Source organism: Budorcas taxicolor, chromosome 23, assembly GCF_023091745.1.
Source record: "Budorcas taxicolor isolate Tak-1 chromosome 23, Takin1.1, whole genome shotgun sequence".
In the NCBI taxonomy this organism is placed as follows: Eukaryota; Metazoa; Chordata; class Mammalia; order Artiodactyla; family Bovidae; genus Budorcas; species Budorcas taxicolor.
In genome coordinates this window covers 19,484,197-19,505,439 of record NC_068932.1, presented here as the reverse complement: position 1 = coordinate 19,505,439, position 21,243 = coordinate 19,484,197, and the positions used below count along the sequence as shown (strand labels likewise).

General features: G+C 36.7%; 1 protein-coding gene across 1 annotated transcript in view; it reads left to right on the top strand.

Moving 5' to 3' along the window:
• The window catches only part of HPSE2 (heparanase 2 (inactive)), a 688,998-nt gene that overhangs the window by 408,640 nt on the left and 259,115 nt on the right, over positions 1–21,243 (top strand). Inside the window, exons 4-5 of the mRNA XM_052661035.1 lie at positions 6,488–6,661; positions 18,807–18,978. Of these exons, the coding sequence (XP_052516995.1) occupies positions 6,488–6,661; positions 18,807–18,978 (346 nt within the window). The remainder of the gene's footprint in view (positions 1–6,487; positions 6,662–18,806; positions 18,979–21,243) is intronic.

Genomic DNA, 21,243 nt, shown 5'->3' with positions numbered 1-21,243 from the left:
GCAAAGTCAAGTGGGCCTTAGGAAGTATCATTACGAACAAAGCTAGTGGAGGTGATGGAATTCCAGATAAGGTATTTCAAATCCTAAAAAATGATGCTGCGAAAGTGCTGCACTCAATATGCCAGCAAATTTGGAAAACTCAGCAGTGGCCATAGGACTGGAAAAGGTCAGTTTGCATTCCAATCCCAAAGAAAGGCAATGCCAAAGAATGCTCATACTACCACACAATTGCACTCTTCCCACACGCTAGTAAAGTAATGCTCAAAATTCTCCAAGCCAGGCTTCAGCAATAAGTGAACCGTGAACTTCCAGATGTTCAAGCTGGATTTAGAAAAGGCAGAGGAGCCAGAAATCAAATTGAACATCCACTGGATCATTGAAAAACAAGAGCATTCCAGAAAAATATCTATTTTTGCTTTATTGACTATGCCAAAGACCTTGACTTTGTCGATCACAATAAACTGTGGAAAATTCTGAAAGAGATGGGAATACCCGACCACCTGACCTGCCTCCTGAGAAATCTGTATGCAGATCAGGAAGCAACAGTTAGAACTGGGCATGGAACAACAGACTAGTTCCAAATCAGGAAAGGAGTATGTCAAGGCTGTATATTGTCACTCTGCTTATTTAACTTCTATGCAGAGTACATCACGAGAAACATTGGGCTAGATGAAGCACAAGATGTAATCAAGATTACTTTAAAAAATATCAATAACCTCAGATATGCAGATGACACCACCCTTATGGCAGAAAGTGAAGAAGAACTAAAGAGCCTCTTGATGAAAGTGAAAGAGGAGAGTGAAAAAATTGGCTTAAAACTCAACATTCAGAAAATTAAGATCATAGCATCCAGTCCCATCACTTCATGGCAATAGATGGGGAAACAGTGGCTGACTTTATTTTTCTGGGCTCCAAAATCACTGCAGATGGTGACTGCAGCCATGAAATTAAAAGATGCTTACTCCTTGGAAGGAAAGTTATGACCAACCTGGACAGCATATTTAAAAGCAGAGATATTACTTTGTCAACAAAGGTCCGTCTAGTCAAGGCTACTGTTTTTCCAGTAGTCAGGTATGGATATGAGAGTTGGACTATAAAGGAAGCTGAGCACAGAAGAATTGATGCTTTTGAACTGTGGTGTTGGAGAAGCTGCCTGAGAGTCCCTTGGACTGCAAGGAGGTACAACCACTCCATCCTAAAGGAGATCAGTCTTGAGTGTTCTTTGGAAGGACTGATGTTGAAGCTGAAACTCCAATACTTTGGCCACCTGATGCGAAGAGTTGACTCACTTAAAAAGACCCTGATATTGGGAAAGATTGAGGGCAGGGAGAAGGGGATGACAGAGGATGAAATGGTTGGATGGCATTACTGACTCAATGGATATTTAATTCAGTTCAGTTCAGTCGTTTAGTCGTGTCCGACTCTTTGCAACCCCATGAATCGCAGCACACCAGGCCTCCCTGTCCATCACCAATTCCCGGAGTTTACCCAAACTCATGTCCATCGAGTTGCTGATGCCATCCAGCCATCTCATCCTCTGTTGTCCCCTTCTCGTCCTGCCCCCATTATTTTGGGTAAACTCCGGGAATTGGTCATGGACAGGAAGGCTTGGCGCGCTGCAGTCTATGGGGTCGCAAAGAGTTGGACATGACTGAGCGACTGAACTATACTGAATAATTAGTGATGCTGAGCATCTTTTCATGTGTTTATTGGCCATCTGTGTGTCTTCTTTGGAGAAATGTCTATTTATATCCTCCCCCTAATTTTTGATTGTGCTGATTTTTGGCTATGCAGTTCTATGAACTATTTGTGTTTGTATATTTTGGATACTGATCCTTTGTCTGTTTCTTCATTTTTGTTTTATTAATGGTTTCCTTTGCTGTGCAAAAGCTTTTGAGTTTAATTAGATCCCATTTGTGTATTTTTGTTTTAATTTTCATTACTCTGCGCTTCCTGATCTTTATATTTGGACATTTCTTAAGGCTTTATCCTGACATCTTGTCCTGCAAAAGTCTCACGAGCTTTCACAGCATCAACTATCTCAGCACTGTATAGACTCCCAAGCGCCTCTCTTCCATCTCTCTCAGGTTCCAGCTGCATGCTAGACAAGGCTCCTTAAAGCTCCGTTCCTATGAGATGCCAAGGAAATCTGACTATTGGACATAGAGGTATTGTTAACCTCTGGTAGAAAGAGTAGAAGTCATCTTTAAGTATCTGCTTGGATGGAACTGACAACAGATGCTCCAAGAAGATTCTATTTGTTGAGCATCTACTAAATGCACTGTATTCAAATATATGTCATTTAAAAATAAACTCCAGGGTATATTTGTTGAACTAGTAAGAATAATTTTTAGACATATCTTTTATCAGTAACTTTCAGTTTCTTACTACACCATTTTCATGAAATTTCATTTCATGAAATCACATGTTTGATGTGCTTTTGTGTTTGATATGTGTTTTTCTATTACACATGAAACAAACACAGAAAATCCTCATTATGTCAGTACTTAATCAAACATTGAGTACCTTTCTGATAAAATAATTTAACTTTTGTGGCACAATTTAAAATTTTAAAACCATCAAAGTAGACCTAGTTAGAGATTTTAATATTCAAATTATTTTTTGAGTAACTTATTTTGTTATCACTCTTGTAAGTTTTCTCTTGTTTAGTTAACTGATGTAATTCTTCTGGATCTTTTTTAGTGGATTGGCATGTAACTTAAACATTTATCAATCATTATTTTCATTGATCTCACAAAATCCTATGTCTTTTGCTCAGATTTGCAACTTGGCTTTCCTACAGCTTTGGAAATATACTAGGTTTACTGTATATTGGAGAAATTAAAAGCAACATTGATAGTATTTGTGAGGATATTAGTGAGGATGTTGCCAAGTGGAAGGAATGTTTAAGTCAATTCTCAGATGAACAATGACTATTTTAGTGTTAGGATTACTTTTTTCCTATGTATTCTTTAGCACTAGGGCAGCCTTCTCAAACGTTTTATATCAGATACATTTGAAATATTCTCAAGTATCAGGGGACTCCTAGATGAAAAGTGTAATCACTTAGTTGTAGATACTATAATACAATAATAACTGCTAGTGCTCTTTTAAACAGAGTGGTGTTTTCCTGAAATATCTGTTTAGTTTGGCTGACATTTTAGCCTATTCTTTTGTTGGTCCCCTCTCCTTGCATATTTCAGTGGTATATATAGAAGAGACTTCAGTTTTTCCCTTTGAAAATGTCCTCCTTGACTTTTTGGTACCTTACCCAAGTAAGATTAAAAGCATTATCAAAACTTTCTGTCATATAAATGCTATTGAGATATAGTATGTGATATATGGTAAGTTGCAAGCTTAGGATTTTTCCCTCCTATTTAAAATGGAAAATGATTTTTTATACAGCCTTTTTAGAAGAGGAAAAAAAAACCAAGTAGTTAACTTTGTTTCTTGAAATTAATCCCTTTTTTCCTTTTTATGAATTTGAAAAATTTTAAGGCAAATATAATATGTTTTTGTTAAGTAACTGGTTTAAGTCAAAATGGGATATAATATTTCTAAAGGTAGGTTTGTTAGGTTTATTTAAATAACATTTATGAACTTACATTAATGTTGTTTTCAATAGGAAAATAAATTAACAGTATTGAATAACAAAGTTACTAAAACTATATGTCAAAGCAATATGAGTAAAATTATAGTTTAAGACAACATTTTCTAAGAGACTTTGAAACAAACCATCTTCTTACTGAGTGGCAATGTCAGGATTATGTAGATAATTATAAGATCAATATAAACATGTGTTGGTTTCATGATCATTTTAATAGGCCTAAAAATGTACTTTAATTTTAATTGCTATTTGGAACTAAAAATAAATGATTAAATTTAATTTTTTTAAAGAAGGATTATGTTTATTTCTTTAATGTGACACCTATGTCATTTGTTGTTGTTGCTTATTTACTTGATTCTGGGTTTAATGTGAGATAAGTTCCCATGGATTTTATTTTAAGTTAAAATGAGACAATTTCTGTCCTTTTTCTTGATGTTTCTTAAAAAATATTTTCTCATACATTGTTGTTGCTGTTGTTGTTCAGTCACTAAGTTGTGTTCAACTCTGCAACACCATGGACTGCACATGTCAGTTTCCTCTGTCCTCCACTATCTCGCAGAGTTTGCTCAAATTCATGTCTGTGAGAATTCTCATACATATATACAGAGGTAAAGACGGCAGCAAGCCCTGAAACCCACTTCAAAAACTGATAATCAGTTCAGTTCAGTCGCTCAGTCGTGTCTGACTCTTTGTGACCCCATGAATCGCAGCACGCCAGGCCTCCCTGTCCATCACCAACACTCAGAGTTCACTCAAACTCACGTCCATCGAGTCCATGATGCCATCCAGCCATCTTATCCTCTGTCGTCCCCTTCTCCTCCTGCCCCTAATTCCTCCCAGCATCAGAGTCTTTTCCAATGAGTAAAGTCTTCGCATGAGGTGGCCAAAGTACTGGAGTTTCAGCTTTAGCATCATTCCTTCCAAGAACACCCAGGACTGATCTTTAGGATTGACTGGTTGGATCTACTTGCAGTCCAGGGGACTCTCAAGAATCTTCTCCAACACCACAGTTCAAAAGCATCAATTCTTCGCCGCTCAGCTTTCTTCACAGTCCAACTCTCACATCCATACATGACCACTGGAAAAACCGTAGCCTTGACTAGATGGCCCTTTGTTGGCAAAGTAATGTCTCTGCTTTTGGATATAACCAAATGATCATGGTCCTGCTTTATAAGACTAAAAAACCTATGTGTCCATGCTAAGTTGCTTCAGTTGTGTCTGACTCTTTGCGACCCACTGGACTGCAGCCCACCAGGCTCCTCTGTCCATGGGATTCTGCAGGAAAGAATACTGAAGTGGGTTGCCATGCCCGGGATTGAACCTGCACCTTCATGTCTCTTGCATTTGCAGGTGGGTTCTTTACCACTAGCGCCATGTGGGAAGCCCTAAAAAATCTATAGCAGCTGCTAATGGAGCACCGTGGTCACTGTGCCATCTTTTGCAGAACTCCCTAATGACATCTTATGGAGCCCTACATGGTGTTGCACAGAATTCCATTTGAGAAACTCTGCCCTAGGGACTTGGATAATATATACAAGGATAATGTGAACCCCTGTAATTAATTATTAACCTAAAATTTTTTTTTCAGTCTGTATACCACTGAAAAGTGTGTCATCCATATTTTGTGAAACAATGTATAAAAGGGCAAGTAAAATCTGGATATGTTTAAAAGAGGGGGAAAAAGCATGACAAATGAGACGGATCAGAACAAAGGCCAGTAGGGCAGGGATTCTGTAATAAATAGAACTGGATAGCACCCACAAAGAACTTTTTGACAAAAGTAGAGGGGCCTGAAGTTAGGGAAAAATTATGGTTGAGTTGTAGAGGCCTTGAATTGAAGAAAACAAAGGTCTTGAAAATCCACTAAGATTTTGAAGAGTAAGTGAAACTTATGAAATTGATTGGGAGAAGATGAATCTGGCAGTGTGGGAAGAATCTAGAAGTAGACAGGCAAGTACATTCCTGTGATAATTCATGCAAGTGGAAATAATAGCCAGAACCAGAATGGTGGCAATAGATGTGAAGGAATGGGATGGGTATTGGACATATGGTGAGTAGCTTTCATGATATCTGGGGTCAACCTGACAATGAACATATTTCTATTTGTGGTTATGGTATTAATATTTCCATTTTCAGAAATATTAAAAATGTGAAATTGAGTGAATTTTTTGGGGAAATGTTTCTAGGCTGAGCTGTTTTCTGAAACTCCCCAGCCAGTCATCTTTCCTGGCCTTGCCTCCTGACACTGTTCCTCTCATTTCATTTCATTAGAGAGTACAGATTCCCACAGTGCCAGATTTTCAGATTTTTTGAGAAGGACTGTAAATCTAGCTAGTTTGTGATATCTTCCCATTTCTAAATGTTGACAATTCAATGTTTTTAACAAATAAAATATACTATATCCTGTGTACTAGACTCGGTTGCCAATTTGTGACCTTTATCTGGAGTTGGGTATGCTGCTTTCAGAAATCACCTTGAAGTGAACCCTGAACCAAATGGTAATAGTCCCTTTTGGAAGACTCTGTATAATTCTTATTAGCAGGAAGCTCATAGAAACATTTGTTTTAGTAGTTAATATTTTTGTTTTGTTGGGATGTTGATTTGAAAGTTATAAGCCTTGAACCTGGACTGGTGATTCATTTCATATATGATGTTATACTGGGACGACCCAGAGGGCTGGTATGGGGAGGGAGGAGGGAGGGGGTTTCAGGATGGGGAACACGTGTATACCTGTGGTGGATTCATGTTGATGTATGGCAAAACCAATACAATATTGTAAAGTAATTAACCTCCAATTAAAATAAAATAAAAATAAATTAATAAAAACAAATTTAAAAAAAAAAAAAAGAAAGTTACAAGCCTTCCTCTGCTTCTTCCCAGCCAGGTCTCTAGACAAACTTTATAACTTTGCTGATTGCTCTGGACTCCATCTGATATTTGCTCTAAATGCACTGCGTCGTAATCCCAATAACTCCTGGAACAGCTCTAGTGCTCTGAGTCTGTTGAAGTACAGTGCCAGCAAAAAGTACAACATTTCTTGGGAACTGGGTAATGGTAAGTAAGGATGTTATTTCCTCTGAATTGACAAGATAAAAGGTGAAAAATAAATTGGCTTGGGATATAGTCTCAGACCATATCTAGTACATCCCAGAAAACACTGGGGTTGTTTGACCACTGAGTTGACCTTCCAAATAGTAAAAGACCAAACAGTTGGAGAGCAGATTTAGTGAATGCCACTATTTGCATCTACAGTTATCTCTAGTTGCCTTATTCCAAATATAGGGGAAATGCCATATGTGACAGAGAAGGCAATGGCACCCCACTCCAGTACTCTTGCCTGAAAAATCCCATGGATGGAGGAGCCTGGTGGGCTGCAGCCCATGAGGTCGCTAAGAGTTGGACACGACTGAGCGGCTTCACTTTCACTTTTCACTTCCATGCACTGGAGAAGGAAATGGCAACGCACTCCAGTGTTCTTGCCTGGAGAATTCCAGGGACAGAGGAGCCTGATAGGGGGCTGTCTATGGAGTCACACAGAGTCGGACACGACTGAAGTGATTCAGCAGCCATATATGACGTATAATTAACAAATTGATGTCAAATCAGATATAGCCTATCTGCACAGCCTAAGCTGCATTTTACAATGTGTCTCTCTGGAATACTGGTCCTGTAAGATGACCTTATAGTAATTCAAAAGAGTTTGGTGAAGTATATTTGGGAACTGATCTTCAGTATATGTACGTCTTGAAGGTTCACAATGCACATTAGCATATAACGGACTCTGTGAAGTCCTCCTGCAATGAAATCTGTGTAACGTTTTTAATCCAGCATTAAAAATTTTTTATTTCAAGATAGCATCTCTCTCTTTTTTAAAAAATTTATTTATTTTGACCAAGCTGTGCAGCATGCAGAATCTTAATTCCCCTGACCAGGGATTGAACCAGTGCTCCCTGCATTGGGAACATGGAGTCTTAACCACTAGACTATCAGGAAAGTTTCAGACCAGCATTTTAAAAATTATTTCAAAAATAGGTTTTGGTTGGTTTCAGGGGAATGCATCCTGTGTAGTCACATAGGATCCCATGCTTAGAAGAGAATCATGCTTGATTTAATGCTCTTCTATTGCCATCTTATTTTTAAAATAAAGGGATCTACATTTTCATTTTGCATGGGGCCCTGAAAATTATGTAGCCAGTCATGTTTAATCATTGCAGTCTGTGTGTGTGTGTGTATGTGTGTGTGTGTGTGTGTGAGACAGACCTATTATCATGTCATGGAACAGTGTTCCATGGAACACACTTGGGAGAAATACTGCCTAAGTCACACTATTTTTCCTAGTGATATGAATGTATGATTTGTTATATATATGATATTCTGTAAATTCCATGACTGTCTAATATTATTGAGTCAACTAATATGGATTATAATTAAAATTATGGATAATTTAAATTGGAAAATATTCTGATTCCCTAATTAAAAGACATTTTGGTAAATCTTAGAACAAAACAATTGAGTCTAATAAACCAAGAATTCTTTTAAAATTACTGTTACAAATTAATATTAACATTTTGGTCCATGATCTTGAATATATATATATAGCTAACTCATATTTGTTTGGAGTACTGTGTGTGTACACATGCACATGTGTGTTTTTATGTACTCTAGAATTTGAAATTCTCATAAGGAAGCAGGAGATGAGGATTTTTTCAGAATAAGTGTCTTTTTTTTCCTATCAGTAACCATTTATTGGAATGTAGCTCTCTCTTCCTTCCCTGGAGTCGGGGAAATTGGGAGAGTTAGCTACCAAATGGAGACTTGAGCTGAACTGAAGCTAATTTGGATACAGGGAGCATAACTAGGGTAGCCTGAGATTTTTCATCTTCCCAACCAGTCTAGGCATCATACATTCTAGGGCAAAAGCAAGTGTGATGTGGTCAGCTTAGAATGAGGCAAAATTATTACACAGCCAACAAAGATATTTACTGATCCCTTCCCATCCTATCTTCTATTTCATGTCAGAATATCCTGACATTCTTTGGTTTTTCGTGTTTTCTACTCATGACTACCATACCTTACCTTACCCTGTTCCTATGTTAGACTCTACCCAGCTTAGCTCTTTTCTCCAAACACAACAGAATACTGTTCAAACAATGCATTCTCCAAACAGGACATTAGAGCTCTCATGAGGGACAATGTTTAAAACGAGTGAGTGAAAGATAGTAAGGAGTGGTAGGGCCTCTAGTGAGCTACAGGATACATGCTCTGCCTAAACTATTTGTTTTCTTTCTAAATAAAATTTGTTTGTAAATGAATCTCAGCTGTATTGTAAAGTAATTATCCTCCAATTAAAATAAATAAAAAGAATCTCAGCTGGTTGTAGATAAGCACAAAACAATTAAAACTTACTTACCAGTGACTGATGGGAGTAATTCTTCCAGGGTTTTTGGCATCTCTGAATTTGGGAGCTTATTAAACTAAGTAAATCTTTAATTGATATAACTGAAGTGATTTGGTGGCAGGAGGTGGGTGGGGAGAGTATATGCATCTTTCTGTATATTTCTATCTGTTCCAAATAACTGAGAGTCTGCCTCTTTCCATCCATCCCCCAAATTACGTTGAACAGTTTGGAGATGGAGCTAATTGCACTTTTTAAATGTTCAGTCACCTTAGCCACACTTGATTCTCATCATCATCTTTTTGGTGTCTCTTCAAGGATGAACAAAAACAAAGAATCAGTTTTGAGCAGGAGAAAAGGCATGGTCATAGATAAGAAAATAGGGATATAGATAGGAATAAATAGAAAAATAACCAAGGCTATGAATTTAAAAATTCAATAAGGTAGAAAGTATCTGGTAAGGTTTCTTGTGAGAATTTCCATCAAGGTAGATATAGATAGTTTTTTGAGTTTCTAGTCAAGAAGACTGGAGTTGGCCTGTTTACCCCTTCTTCCTTTTATTTTAAAAGTTGCATTTCTATTTTTTGATATGACAAATAAGTAGTCTGCCCAACTAAACATATCTTTTAGGGTTTGAAGATTTATTTTGTAGCTTTTACTAGTTCATTTTAAACTACTGATAGTTTTTCTTATGCTAGCATCATATCCCTAGAGATATCTAGTGTATTCTGTTCACAACTCTTCTATGTTGTATATTCAGGTCCTTGCCCCTCAAAATTATTTGGTCATCTTTCTGGCCTGGATTTGTCTCTCCAATCTTTTATCCATTTTCTTCTCTGTAACCTTATCTTTTTGGACAGATGTAATAGTTTAACTATTATATCCACATTTAGGGAGAGACAATAGAACTGGTCAGTTCTCTTATCACTCAACCTCCCATATACCTACATCCTGTTAATAAGTACTTTACAGTAAATCTGGCATTGAGAATACTGAAGTAGGTATTTCTTTGGTTGTTTCTCCTAGAGTAGCTAAACTTCAAGTGACTTACTTTTTTTCTTCTTTAAAATTGGTGAATAGTGTGGGCTACAGACCATGAAAACAAAAATACACTCAATTTTAAGAGGTGAAAATTTAGTAAGCTTAGGATGTCAACGTCTATGAAAGAATGAGTTCCTTGATACAAGAGTTTTAACAACTATGTTTTGTAGATATGAAATGTTTCCTTGCATGTCGTGTCTGACTGTTTGCAACCCCTTGAACTATAGCCTGCCAGGCTCCTCTTTCCATGGAATTTTCCAGCCAAAGATGCTGGAGTGGGTTGCCATTTCCTACTTCAAGTCACCACTTTACCTGCTTACTTTTTTCATTTCCCTCTCTCTGCCTGCTTCTCACCTTCATCAACTATCTTCTCTATTCTTTTTCCACATACTCCCATCTACATATATACTCTCAATAAGTTCATAGACCTATACAACTATTTCCACAGTCCAATTTTAGAACATTTCCATAACTCCAAAAAGATCCCTCATGCTGGTTTTCAGCCAGTCTCTGTAACCATTCCCAGTCCCAGGAGACATTAATCTGCTTTTTGTCTTTTGTGGACATTTCATGTAACTGGAATCGTACAGTATGTACACTTTTGCATCTGTAGACTTCTTTCACTTAGCATGTTTTTGAGGTGTATCTATGTTGTAGCATGTAAAAGTAGTTCATTCCTTTTAATTGCTGAATGCTCTTCCTATGCATGAATATACACATATATTCATACATATATACATGTATATATATATCACATTTTGTTTTTCCATTCACCAAATTACAGGTATTTAGATTGTTTCTGTTTTTTGATTATGATCAGTAATGGTGCTGAAATATTCATTTACAAGTCTGTGTGTGGTTTTATACTTTCATTTCTTGTAAGATGATATCTCAGAGGGGAATGGAGTTGCTAGTTTGTATGGTAAATTTATGTTGATTTTTGAACAAATTAACCACACTACTTTCCAAAGTAGCTGTACCATTTTGCATTTTCCTCAGTAATGCATGAGGATTACAGTTTTTCTACATCTTTGCAAACACTTTTTATTGTCTATCTGATTAGAGCCGTTTTAGTGGGTTTGAAGTAGTATATTAATATGACTTTAATTAGCACTTTTCTAATGACAAGTGATATTGAGCATCTTTTCACATGCTTATCAACCATTTTTACATTTTCTTAGGTGAAATGTCTACTCAAATCTTTTGTCTTTTAAATTAGGTCATCATATTATTTAGTTGTAAGAGTTTTAAATATATTCTGAATGAAAGATCTTTATCAAACATATGATTTGCAAGTATTTTCTCCCAATCTGTAGCTTATTTTATCATTTTCTTTATGGCATCTTTTGAAATTCAGATGATCTGAATTTTGATAAAGTTCAGCTTATCAATTTTTTTTGATATGTTTGCTTTGATATTATATCTTTGCCTAATGCAAAATCACAAAGATTTTTTAACCCAAGGTCACAAAGATTTTTTTTTCTATTTTTTCTTTTTATAGATTTGTAGTTTTTGCTTTTGCTTTTGGGAATAAGATACAGTAGGACTTAAATTTTGAGTATGATGTGAAATAAGAATCTAAATTCATCTTTATGGCTATTAAATTGTCTCAGCATTGTTTATTTAAAAGATTTTCCTTTCCTTATTGAATTCTCTTGACATTTTTGTCAGAAATCAGTTGACCATACATAGGCTTATTTCTGGGCTCAATTCTCTTCCACTGATCTGTATGTCTGTTCTTGGACCACATTGTCTTTTTTTGATATATGTATTTATTACAAAATGATCACCATGATAAGTTCAGCTTACATCCATCACCTCACATAGTTACAAATACTTTTATCTTGTGATAAGAAATTTTAGGATCTATTCTCTTATCAAGTTTCAACTATATAATACAGTATCATAACTATAATCACCAGGATGGATATTATATCCACATGACTTATTTATTTTATAAAGTAAGTTTGTACCTTTTGATCATCCTCACCCATTTTGCCACCCTCACACCTGCCTCTCTGGTATAATAATCATGTGCTTAGTCACTCAGTCATGTCCAACTCTGCGACCCCATGGACTACAGCCCGCCCGCCTCCTCTGTCCATGGGATTCTTCGGGCAAGAATACTGGAGTGGGTCACCACTTCCTACATGTGTGACTTCTTTATGATTTCCTGTATACAAGATATATTGTGAGAATAAAGATGGTTTTGCTTCTTCCTTTCTAATTTAGATGCCTTTTATTTCTTTTTCTTGCCTAACTGCACTGACTGTAATCTCTAATACAAATGTTGGATATAAGTGATAAAAGCACACATCCATGTCTTGTTCCTAATCTTAGGGGGGAAGCGTTCAGTATTTGAATTAAGTATGATGTTTTACCATTAAGCATTCAGTATTTTACCTGTAAGTATGTAGATTTTTCTTAGATGCTGTTAAGCATCTCCCTTCTATTGAGGAATTTCCCTTCTATTCATAGTTTGTTGAGAGTATTTATCAAAAATGGCTGTTAGATATTGTAAAATAGCTTTTCGTTTTGTTTCTTTGTTTGTATCTGTTGAAATGATAATGTGGTTTTGGTCTTTTATTCTGTTAATACAGTATTTTACATTAGTTGGGTTTTGCTATTAAATCAACTTTGCATTCCTGGTATAAATCTCACTTGGTCATGATACTATAATACTTTTTATACATTGCTGGTTTCAGTTTGTAGATATTTTGTTGCATATTTTTGAATCTGTATTTATGAGAGATACTCATCCATAGTTTTCTTATGATGCTTTTGGCTTTGGTATCAGGGGAATATTGGCCTCATAAAGTAAGTTGGGAATTGTTCTTTCTTTCTCAATTTTCTGAAAAAGTTTGTGAAGGATTGTCCATTATTTCTTCCTTAAATACATTATAGAATTCACCAATTAATCCATCTGAGTCTGGGCTTCCTTTGTGGAAATAACTTTAATGACTGATTAAATGTTTTCACGCCCAAGGTAAGAGAAACCCAAGTAAGATGGTAAGTGTTGCAAGAGGGCATCAGAGGGCAGACATACTGAAACCATACTCACAGAAAACTAGTCAATCTAATCACCCTAGGACCACAGCCTTGTCTAACTCAATGAAATCAAGCCATGCCTGCAGGGCAACCCAAGACGGGCGGGTCATGGTGGAGAGGTCTGACAGAATGTGGTCCAGTGGAGAAGGGAATGGCAAGCCACTTCAGTATTCTTGCCTTGAGAACCCCATGAACAGTATGAAAAGGCAAAATGATAGGATACCAAAAGAGGAACTCCCCAGGTCATTAGGTGCCCAATATGCTCCTGGAGATCAGTGGAGAAATAACTCCAGAAAGAATGAAGGGATGGAGCCAAAGCAAAAACAATACCCAGTCTGAAGCTCCAGTACTTTCGCCACCTCATGCGAAGAGTTGACTCATTGGAAAAGACTCTGATGCTGGGAGGGATTGGGGGCAGGAGGAGAAGGGGATGACTGAGGATGAGATGGCTGGATGGCATCACGGACTCGATGGACGTGAGTCTGAGTGAACTCCGGGAGATGGTGATGGACAGGGAGGCCTGGCGTGCTGCGATTCATTGGGTCGCAAAGAGTCGGACACGACTGAGTGATTGAACTGAACTGAAATGTTTTTTGGGGTTATAGACCTATTCAGATTTTCTTTTTTTGTTTTAATTTGGGTTTCGTAGTTTGTGTCTTATCTAAAAAAATTTTTCATTTCGTCTAGGTTGTGTAAATTATTGGCACAAAGTTGTTCATTTCTTGGTGGTGATGTTCACTTGCTGACTTGTGTCCAACACTTAGCGACCCCATGGACTGCAGCACACTAGGCTTCTCTGTCCTTTACTATTTCTCCGAGTTTGCTCAGATTCATGTCCATTGAGTCGGTGATGCTGTCTAACCATCTCATCCTCTGCTACCCCCTTCTCCTTTTGCCTTCAATCTATCCCAGCACTGGGGTCTTTTCCAATGAATCAACTCTTCATATCAGGTGGCCAAAGTATTGGAGCTTCAGCTTCAGCATCTGTTCTTCCAGTGAATATTCAGGGTTGATTTCCTTTAGAATAGACTGGTTTGATCTCCTTGCAGTTCAAGGGACCCTCAAGAGTCTTCTCTAGCACCACAGTTTAAAAGCATCAATTCTTCAGCACTCAGCCTTACATTCTTACAGCTTCTTAAAATTCTTACAGCTACCCATTCCAGGATTCTGGCCTGGAGAATTCCATTGACTGTATAGTCCATGGGGTCACAAAGAGTCAGACATGACTGAGTGACTTTCACTTTCACTTTTCACAGCCTTCTTTATGGTTGAACTCTCACATCCATCCATGACTACTGGAAAAACCATAGCTTTGATTATATAGACTTTGTTGACAAAGTGTTGTCTCTGCTTTTTAATATGCTGTCTTGTTTTCTCATAGCTTTCCTTCCAAGGAGCAAGTGTCAGTAGTCCCTTATCCTTGCAATTAATGTGAGGTCCTTAATAGTATTTCCTCTTTCATTCCTAACTTTGGTCATCTGTTTCTTCTCTCTTTATTTTTTGGTCAGTCTAGCCAAAGGTTGTATCAATTTTGTTGATCTTTTTAAAGAACCAACTTATACTTCAATGGATTTTTCTCCTTTATTATATCATTGATTTCTACTCTAATTTTTATTATTTTCTTTCTTCTTGCTTTGATTTTACTTCCTTCTTCTTTTTCTCTTTTTTTAAAAGAAAAACTTAGATTATTGACTTGAGATCTTTCTTATTTTCTAATATAGGAGTCTGTAAGGCTGTTAGCACTGTTTTTTTATTCCCAACCAATAAAGAAGTCTAACATATACGTAGCAGCAGAGCTTTTTTCCCCACAAGGTCTGTCTTCTTGGCTTACAGCTGGCCACCTTCTCACTATGTCCTCACATGGTCTTCCTTCTGTGTGTATATCCCTAATGTTAACTTTTTAAAAAACTTTTTAAAAGAATGGTTTTAGGTTCACAGCAAAACTGAGAAGGTACAGAGATTTCCCATATCTTCCATGCCCCCACACTTGGGTAGCCTCCCCCACTATCAATATCCCTCACCAGCCATTTCCTTCTCCTTGTCACAGTTGATGAACCTATATTATACATCATAATCACCCAAAATTCATAGTTTACATTATGGTTCGCTTTTGATGAGTACATAGTATGGGTCTGAGATATATAATGACATGTATCCATTATTATAGTATCATGTAGAGTATTTACTGCCCTAAAAATCCTCTGTGTTCTACCTATTCATCCCTCCCACCTCTCCCCAATCCCTGGCAACCACTGATCCTTTTACAATCTGTATAGTTTTTCCTTTTCCAGAATATCATATAGTTGGAATCATACAGTATTACAGCCTTTTAAGACTGGCTTCTTTCACTTAATGCCAGCTTCCCTGGTGGCTCAGACAGTAAAGAGTCTGCCTGCAATGCAGGAGACCCAGGTTCAATCCCCGAGTCAAGAAGATCCCTTGGAGAAGGAAATGGCAACCCATTCCAGGAGTCTTGCCTGGAAAATCCCAAGGATAGAGGAGCCTGGTGTGCTGCAGTCCATGGGGTTGCAAAGAATCGGACACTACTAAGCTACAAACACTTTATTTAACTTAATGATATACATTTAAGCTTCCTCCATGGAACCTTTACATGGCTTGATGACTCATTTCTTTTCAGTGCTGAATAATATGCCGTTGTGTGAATGTACTACAGCTTATTTATCCATTCATCTACTGAAGAACATCTTGCTTGCCTCCAACTTTTGGCACTTGTGAATTCAGATGCCATAAATCCATGTGTAGACAAAGTGAGGACATAAATTTTCATCTCCTCTGTGTAAAAACAAGGCACATGATTGCTGGATTATAAGCTCAGAGTATGTTTTGTTTGTCAGAAACCACCAAACTTCCAGAATAACCATATCATTTTGCATTCCCATCAGCAATAAATGAGAGTTCTCTTCCTCCAATTCCTCCATATTCTAGCTAGTATTTGCTGGTGTTAGTGTTACAAATTTTGGCCATTCTTAATAGGTATATAGTGGAACTTCATTGTTGTTTTAATTTGCGCTTCCCTGATGACATATAAAGTAGAACATCTTTTTTCATATACTTGTTTGCAATCTGTATGTCTGTTTTGGTGAGTATCTCTTAAGCCCTTTAGGATATTTTTAAATCAGGTTGTTTGTTTTCTTAGTAAGTTTTAAGCTCTTTCTATATTTTTAATAAGTCATTTATTAGATATGTCTTTTGTAAGTATTTTCTCCCAGTCTTTAGCTAGTCTTCTATTCTCTCAACATTGCCTTTTGCAGAGCAAAAGTTTTTAATTTTAATGAAGTTCAGTTTCTTAATTATTGCTTTCATGGATTGTGCCTTTGGTGTCATCCTATACATTTTTATATATTATGTTTTCATTTTCAGTTCATTAAAATATTTTCTAATTCTTCTTGTGATTTCCTCTTTGACTCATGGTTATTTGTCTGATTTCCAAATATTTATAGATTCTCAAATTTCTTTCCATTGTTGAATTCCAGTTTAATTCTGTTATGGTCAGGGCATACATATATTAACATACACTGGTGTTCTTTATTTCTCTGTGTGATTTTGGATCACTATCTGCTGTCATTTTCTTTCAACCTAAAAGATATCCTTTCTTATTTCTTGTAAGACAGATTTTCTCACAACAAGCTCTGTCCTTTGTTTTTCTGGGAAGATCTACATTTTGCTTTCAGCTTTGAAGCATAGATTGCTGCATACAGAATTGTTGATTGATGTTTTTCCCAGAATTTTGGATGTATCATCTCACTGTCTTCTGGCCTTATTTCTGATAAAAATTCAGCTACTAATTCCATTGTGTTCTAAATGTGAAGAGTTGTTTCAGTTCCAAGATTTCCATTTGATAATTTTTTGTAATTTCTATCTTTATTTATTTGTAATATCTCTATATTTATATTTAATCAGTAAAATCATACTTTCCCTTACATTTTTATTCTTCCCTTAGTTCTTTAAGCATATTTATAATAGCAGTTTTGAAGTCCTTTTCTGTTAAGTCCTACATCTGAGTTCCCTAAGAGATAGTTTCATTTTTCTTTTTTGCTTGCTTATGGGTCATACTTTCCTATCTTTTTGCGTGCTGTTATTTTTTGTGGTTGAAAACTATACATTTTAGATAATATGTTGGAGCAACTCTGGATTCCAGATCCTCCTTTCCAGAGGTTTTTTTGTTGTTTCTTTTCCGTTTGTTTAGTCACTTCCTGGACTAGTTCCATAGAGTTTGTCTCCCTTGCATCATGTAGCTACTAATATCTATTCATTTTTTTCTTTTAATTTTTCAATTCTTTTCTTTAATTGCAAAAGTCAGCTTCCCAAGCGTTGCCTCTGAGTCGGCATAGCTTAATGGTGAGATGATGAATGATCAGAGGTTATGCTTACCTTGAAAAATGTTAAAGCTTTCATCTTTACCATTAGATCTGTGTATAGGTTTGTGAACACATTTAGGCATTTTGCAAGTCTGTCTGGTTTTTAATCTCTGACATGCCTTTTCACATGTCCTTTATGAGTATATTATGTTTCACACTCATCTGGAAATGTGTGGATAGCTAGTGCCCTCTCCAGTCCCGCCTGAGAACAACTTTCCAGACTATGAGGGGTATTTGTGGGCTTACCAAAATCCTCAATGATTTCGTTGCTCCCCAAATCTCCCTGTTACATCTCTTGTGAGTCTCCTGATCTATTTCTTGCCCCTACCAGTGTCAAAACCTCAAGTCAACCAAAATGTTGGCCTTCTCTGGGATATGTCCTTCATTGCAAATCAAGTTAGCTCTTCCAGCAGTGGAGCTGCTGGATTTTAGGACTTTCCTTGTCTTTTTAGGACTACCAAGTTAATAGGAACTGGGCGAGAGGATTACACTCAGCCACTTTGTTATAATTGAACATTAAGTTTTTTCTGTCTTTTTGACACAAGGATTATCTTTATGAAGCTTTCCCTTCTTACCATTTGTATTAGTTTTCTAGGCCTGTCATGACAAGCTTAGTGGTATAAAACAAGAGATATTTGTTCTATCACAGTTTAGGAAGTCTGAGATCAAAGCATTGCCAGGGTTAATTCCTTCTGGAGACTTTTAAGGGAGAATCTATTCAGAATCTTCCAATAGATTCTTCACTGAATCTCCACTGAATAGATTTGGAGAATCTATTAGAAGCTCTCTCTAGCTTCTAATAGCTACCAGCAAGCCTTGGAATAGCAGTATCCCTTAAATTCTTGCCTGCATTGACACATGGGCTTCCTCCCTGTGTGTCTGTGTACCTGAATCTTCCTCTCCTTTCTCTATAAAGACACCAGTCTTTGGATTTAGGGCACATCCTAATCCCATATGACCTCATCTTGAGTAATTACTTCAAAGACCTTATATCCAAATAAGATTACTTTCTAAAGTTTTAGATTGACATTAATTTGGGGGGATACTGTTCAATTCAATATGCCATTTATTATAAACTATCATTTGAAAATCAGTATGGTCTCTCTGTTGTGGATTAGATGACCATTTGTGAAGATTAGTTTGAAAATAAATAGAATGATAAAATGGCACTTGATTTTTTTGTTGGGATAGTTTCTCAAGTTAAGCTAACTTGCACCCTCCTTTGTTTATTTTGTTCACATTGTTAAGAAAAAAGGGAGAGAGATCTGTGGCTTGGAAAAGGTTGGCAGAACCTCACTCTTCCCAACTCTGACTTGCATGTCTGCTTTTAATCTAGAACCAAATAACTATCGGACCATGCATGGCCGGGCAGTAAATGGCAGCCAGTTGGGAAAGGATTACATCCAGCTGAAGAGCCTGTTGCAACCCATCCGGATTTACTCCAGAGCCAGCTTGTATGGCCCTAATATTGGGCGGCCCAGGAAAAACGTCATCGCCCTTCTAGATGGGTAGGTCAGATTATTTAGCAGTTTTTAAAACACTGTTCATTACATGTAATGAGTTAAAGTATTTGTACTCTCCCCGTTATTTCTGGTCTTAAGAAGGACAGAGAGACTCTTTCAAAGTGAAAACTCCCACCATAAACCAAGGATTCTCTACAAACAGTGCAAGAACTTATCTCTCCGGGCTTTTCACAGTCAGCAGAAGTGGGTGGGATTGGGAGGAATATCACAAACTCCAAAACAGGTTGGAAAGGATGTGTTGTTTTAAAAAGCACACTTAATATTATAGCATTGCATAATGTAACAATATTTTTTAAAAGGCAAAATATTATCTACTATACTCTTGGGAACTCTTATAGAAAGTAAAACTTGACAAAATCCTGGACAGTGGAACTAGGTTAAAAAGTTGAGAAACACTACAAACATCTGTACTTTAAAACATAGCTTAACAAATTTGTTAGGTATTCTAGAGAATTACTATCATATGATTTATTTAATTTTGACTGAATCAAACAATCATTTATTAAGCATTGGTTGTGGATGGTCGCTATGTTAAATGCTGTCTTCCCCAGTGCTGCTGGTGAGCCAGGCTCAGATAAAATAAGTGGAACAAATATTCATTCATGTTGAGTCTAATTATGCAGGGTTGGAGGGAATGTCAGAGGGAATAGCATGAGGAAGACTGAAGTTAGATGTTGAATCCAAGACCCAAAGTGGAGATGTGACTGTACCTGGAAGGGTGGGAACAAGGAAGCTGGCAGAGGCAGGAGTTCATCTGGCATATGTTTTATGCAGCATCCTGTCATATTCCGGGATAGTTAGGGTTATTCCTATAAATTCAAAAACAAGTAAGATGTTTTCCAGTGAATCGTACAGCCCAAGTGAGGTTAAATAAATGCTATACCAGTACAAACAGACATATTCCAGTAGAAAGAAACATATGGCTAACCTCCTTACTGGTCCTTCTGGCTTGATGGCTCTCATGACTCTCTCCCCTTTTGTGGTAGCTTGGTCTTGATCTAAGCTAATTAACATAGCAGACATTATTAAAGGCTTGGGAAGGTGGAGGGATTTACACTGTAACATTAGCAGCCTGAAATTTAATTTTAGGCATTTTCCTCTTTACAAAGAATCCCCAAGCCTTTATATTAACTTCTGTCCTTCCTTCACCCTTCTTTCTCCCCCCCCCCCTTCTCTCTCAGTAGAAAGTTCCCTTTTTTCTTGCAGAACAATTTTTCTGACCTTTACTCCTACCTACAAGTACAACTCTGGGCTTCCTTTTGTATACTTTTGCTGGACTTTTATTTATTTATTTTTAAATTGAACTTTTAAATTATCCCATGTATGTGGTGGGGGGTGGGTGATGGTGATGAAGAAGTTGACCTTATTTTACATGTTGTAATTAGGGGATAATAATCACATATTTAGAACATTTTCATAGTTCATAATACATAATGTTAAATAATAACATAAAGTCCACATAGTTATTCTTTTAGATTATACCTTTTCTTTAATGATTTGATTAATATAGTTTCATGGGACTGATAGTGTCTTCTCAGTAGCATGACTTTGTATCAGTAATTCATTCATTCTGCAAATACTTCTTGAGTAATTGCTATGTTCCAGGTACTGTGTTTGAAAACAAGAGTGTTATAATGAACAAAAAATACTTTCTCTACCTTCACAGAGTATGTACTATGGTAAGGGAGACATAGGCAATAATCAACTTAAGACTGAAACAATAACAAGGAGAGGAACAAGAGTCTATGAATGACTGTAAATGCTGAGATTTGACCAAGTTAGGTGGTTGGAAGTGTTCCCTAAAGGATTAACATGTAAGAGGAACAACCACATGAAAAGATGTTTAACGTTGCTAATCATCAGAGAAATGCAAATCAAAACCACAATGAGATAGCACCTCATGCCTGTCAGAATGGCTATTGTCAAAAAGACCACAAATAACAAATGTTGTGAGGATATAGCGTAAAGGAAACCCTAGTAGATTGTTGGTGGGAATGTAAATTGGTGCAGCCTCTTTGGAAAACAGTATGGAGGTTCCTCAAAAAACTAAAAATAGAACTACCATATGATCCAGCAGTCCCACTTATGGGTATATATCCGAAGAAAATGAAAACACTAATTCAAAAAGATATATGTACCCCAGTATTCATAACAACATTATTAACAATAGCCAAGATATAGAAGCAACCTAATAAATGGATAAAAATTTGGAATGGAATATACTCACCCATAAAAAGGAATGAATTTTGC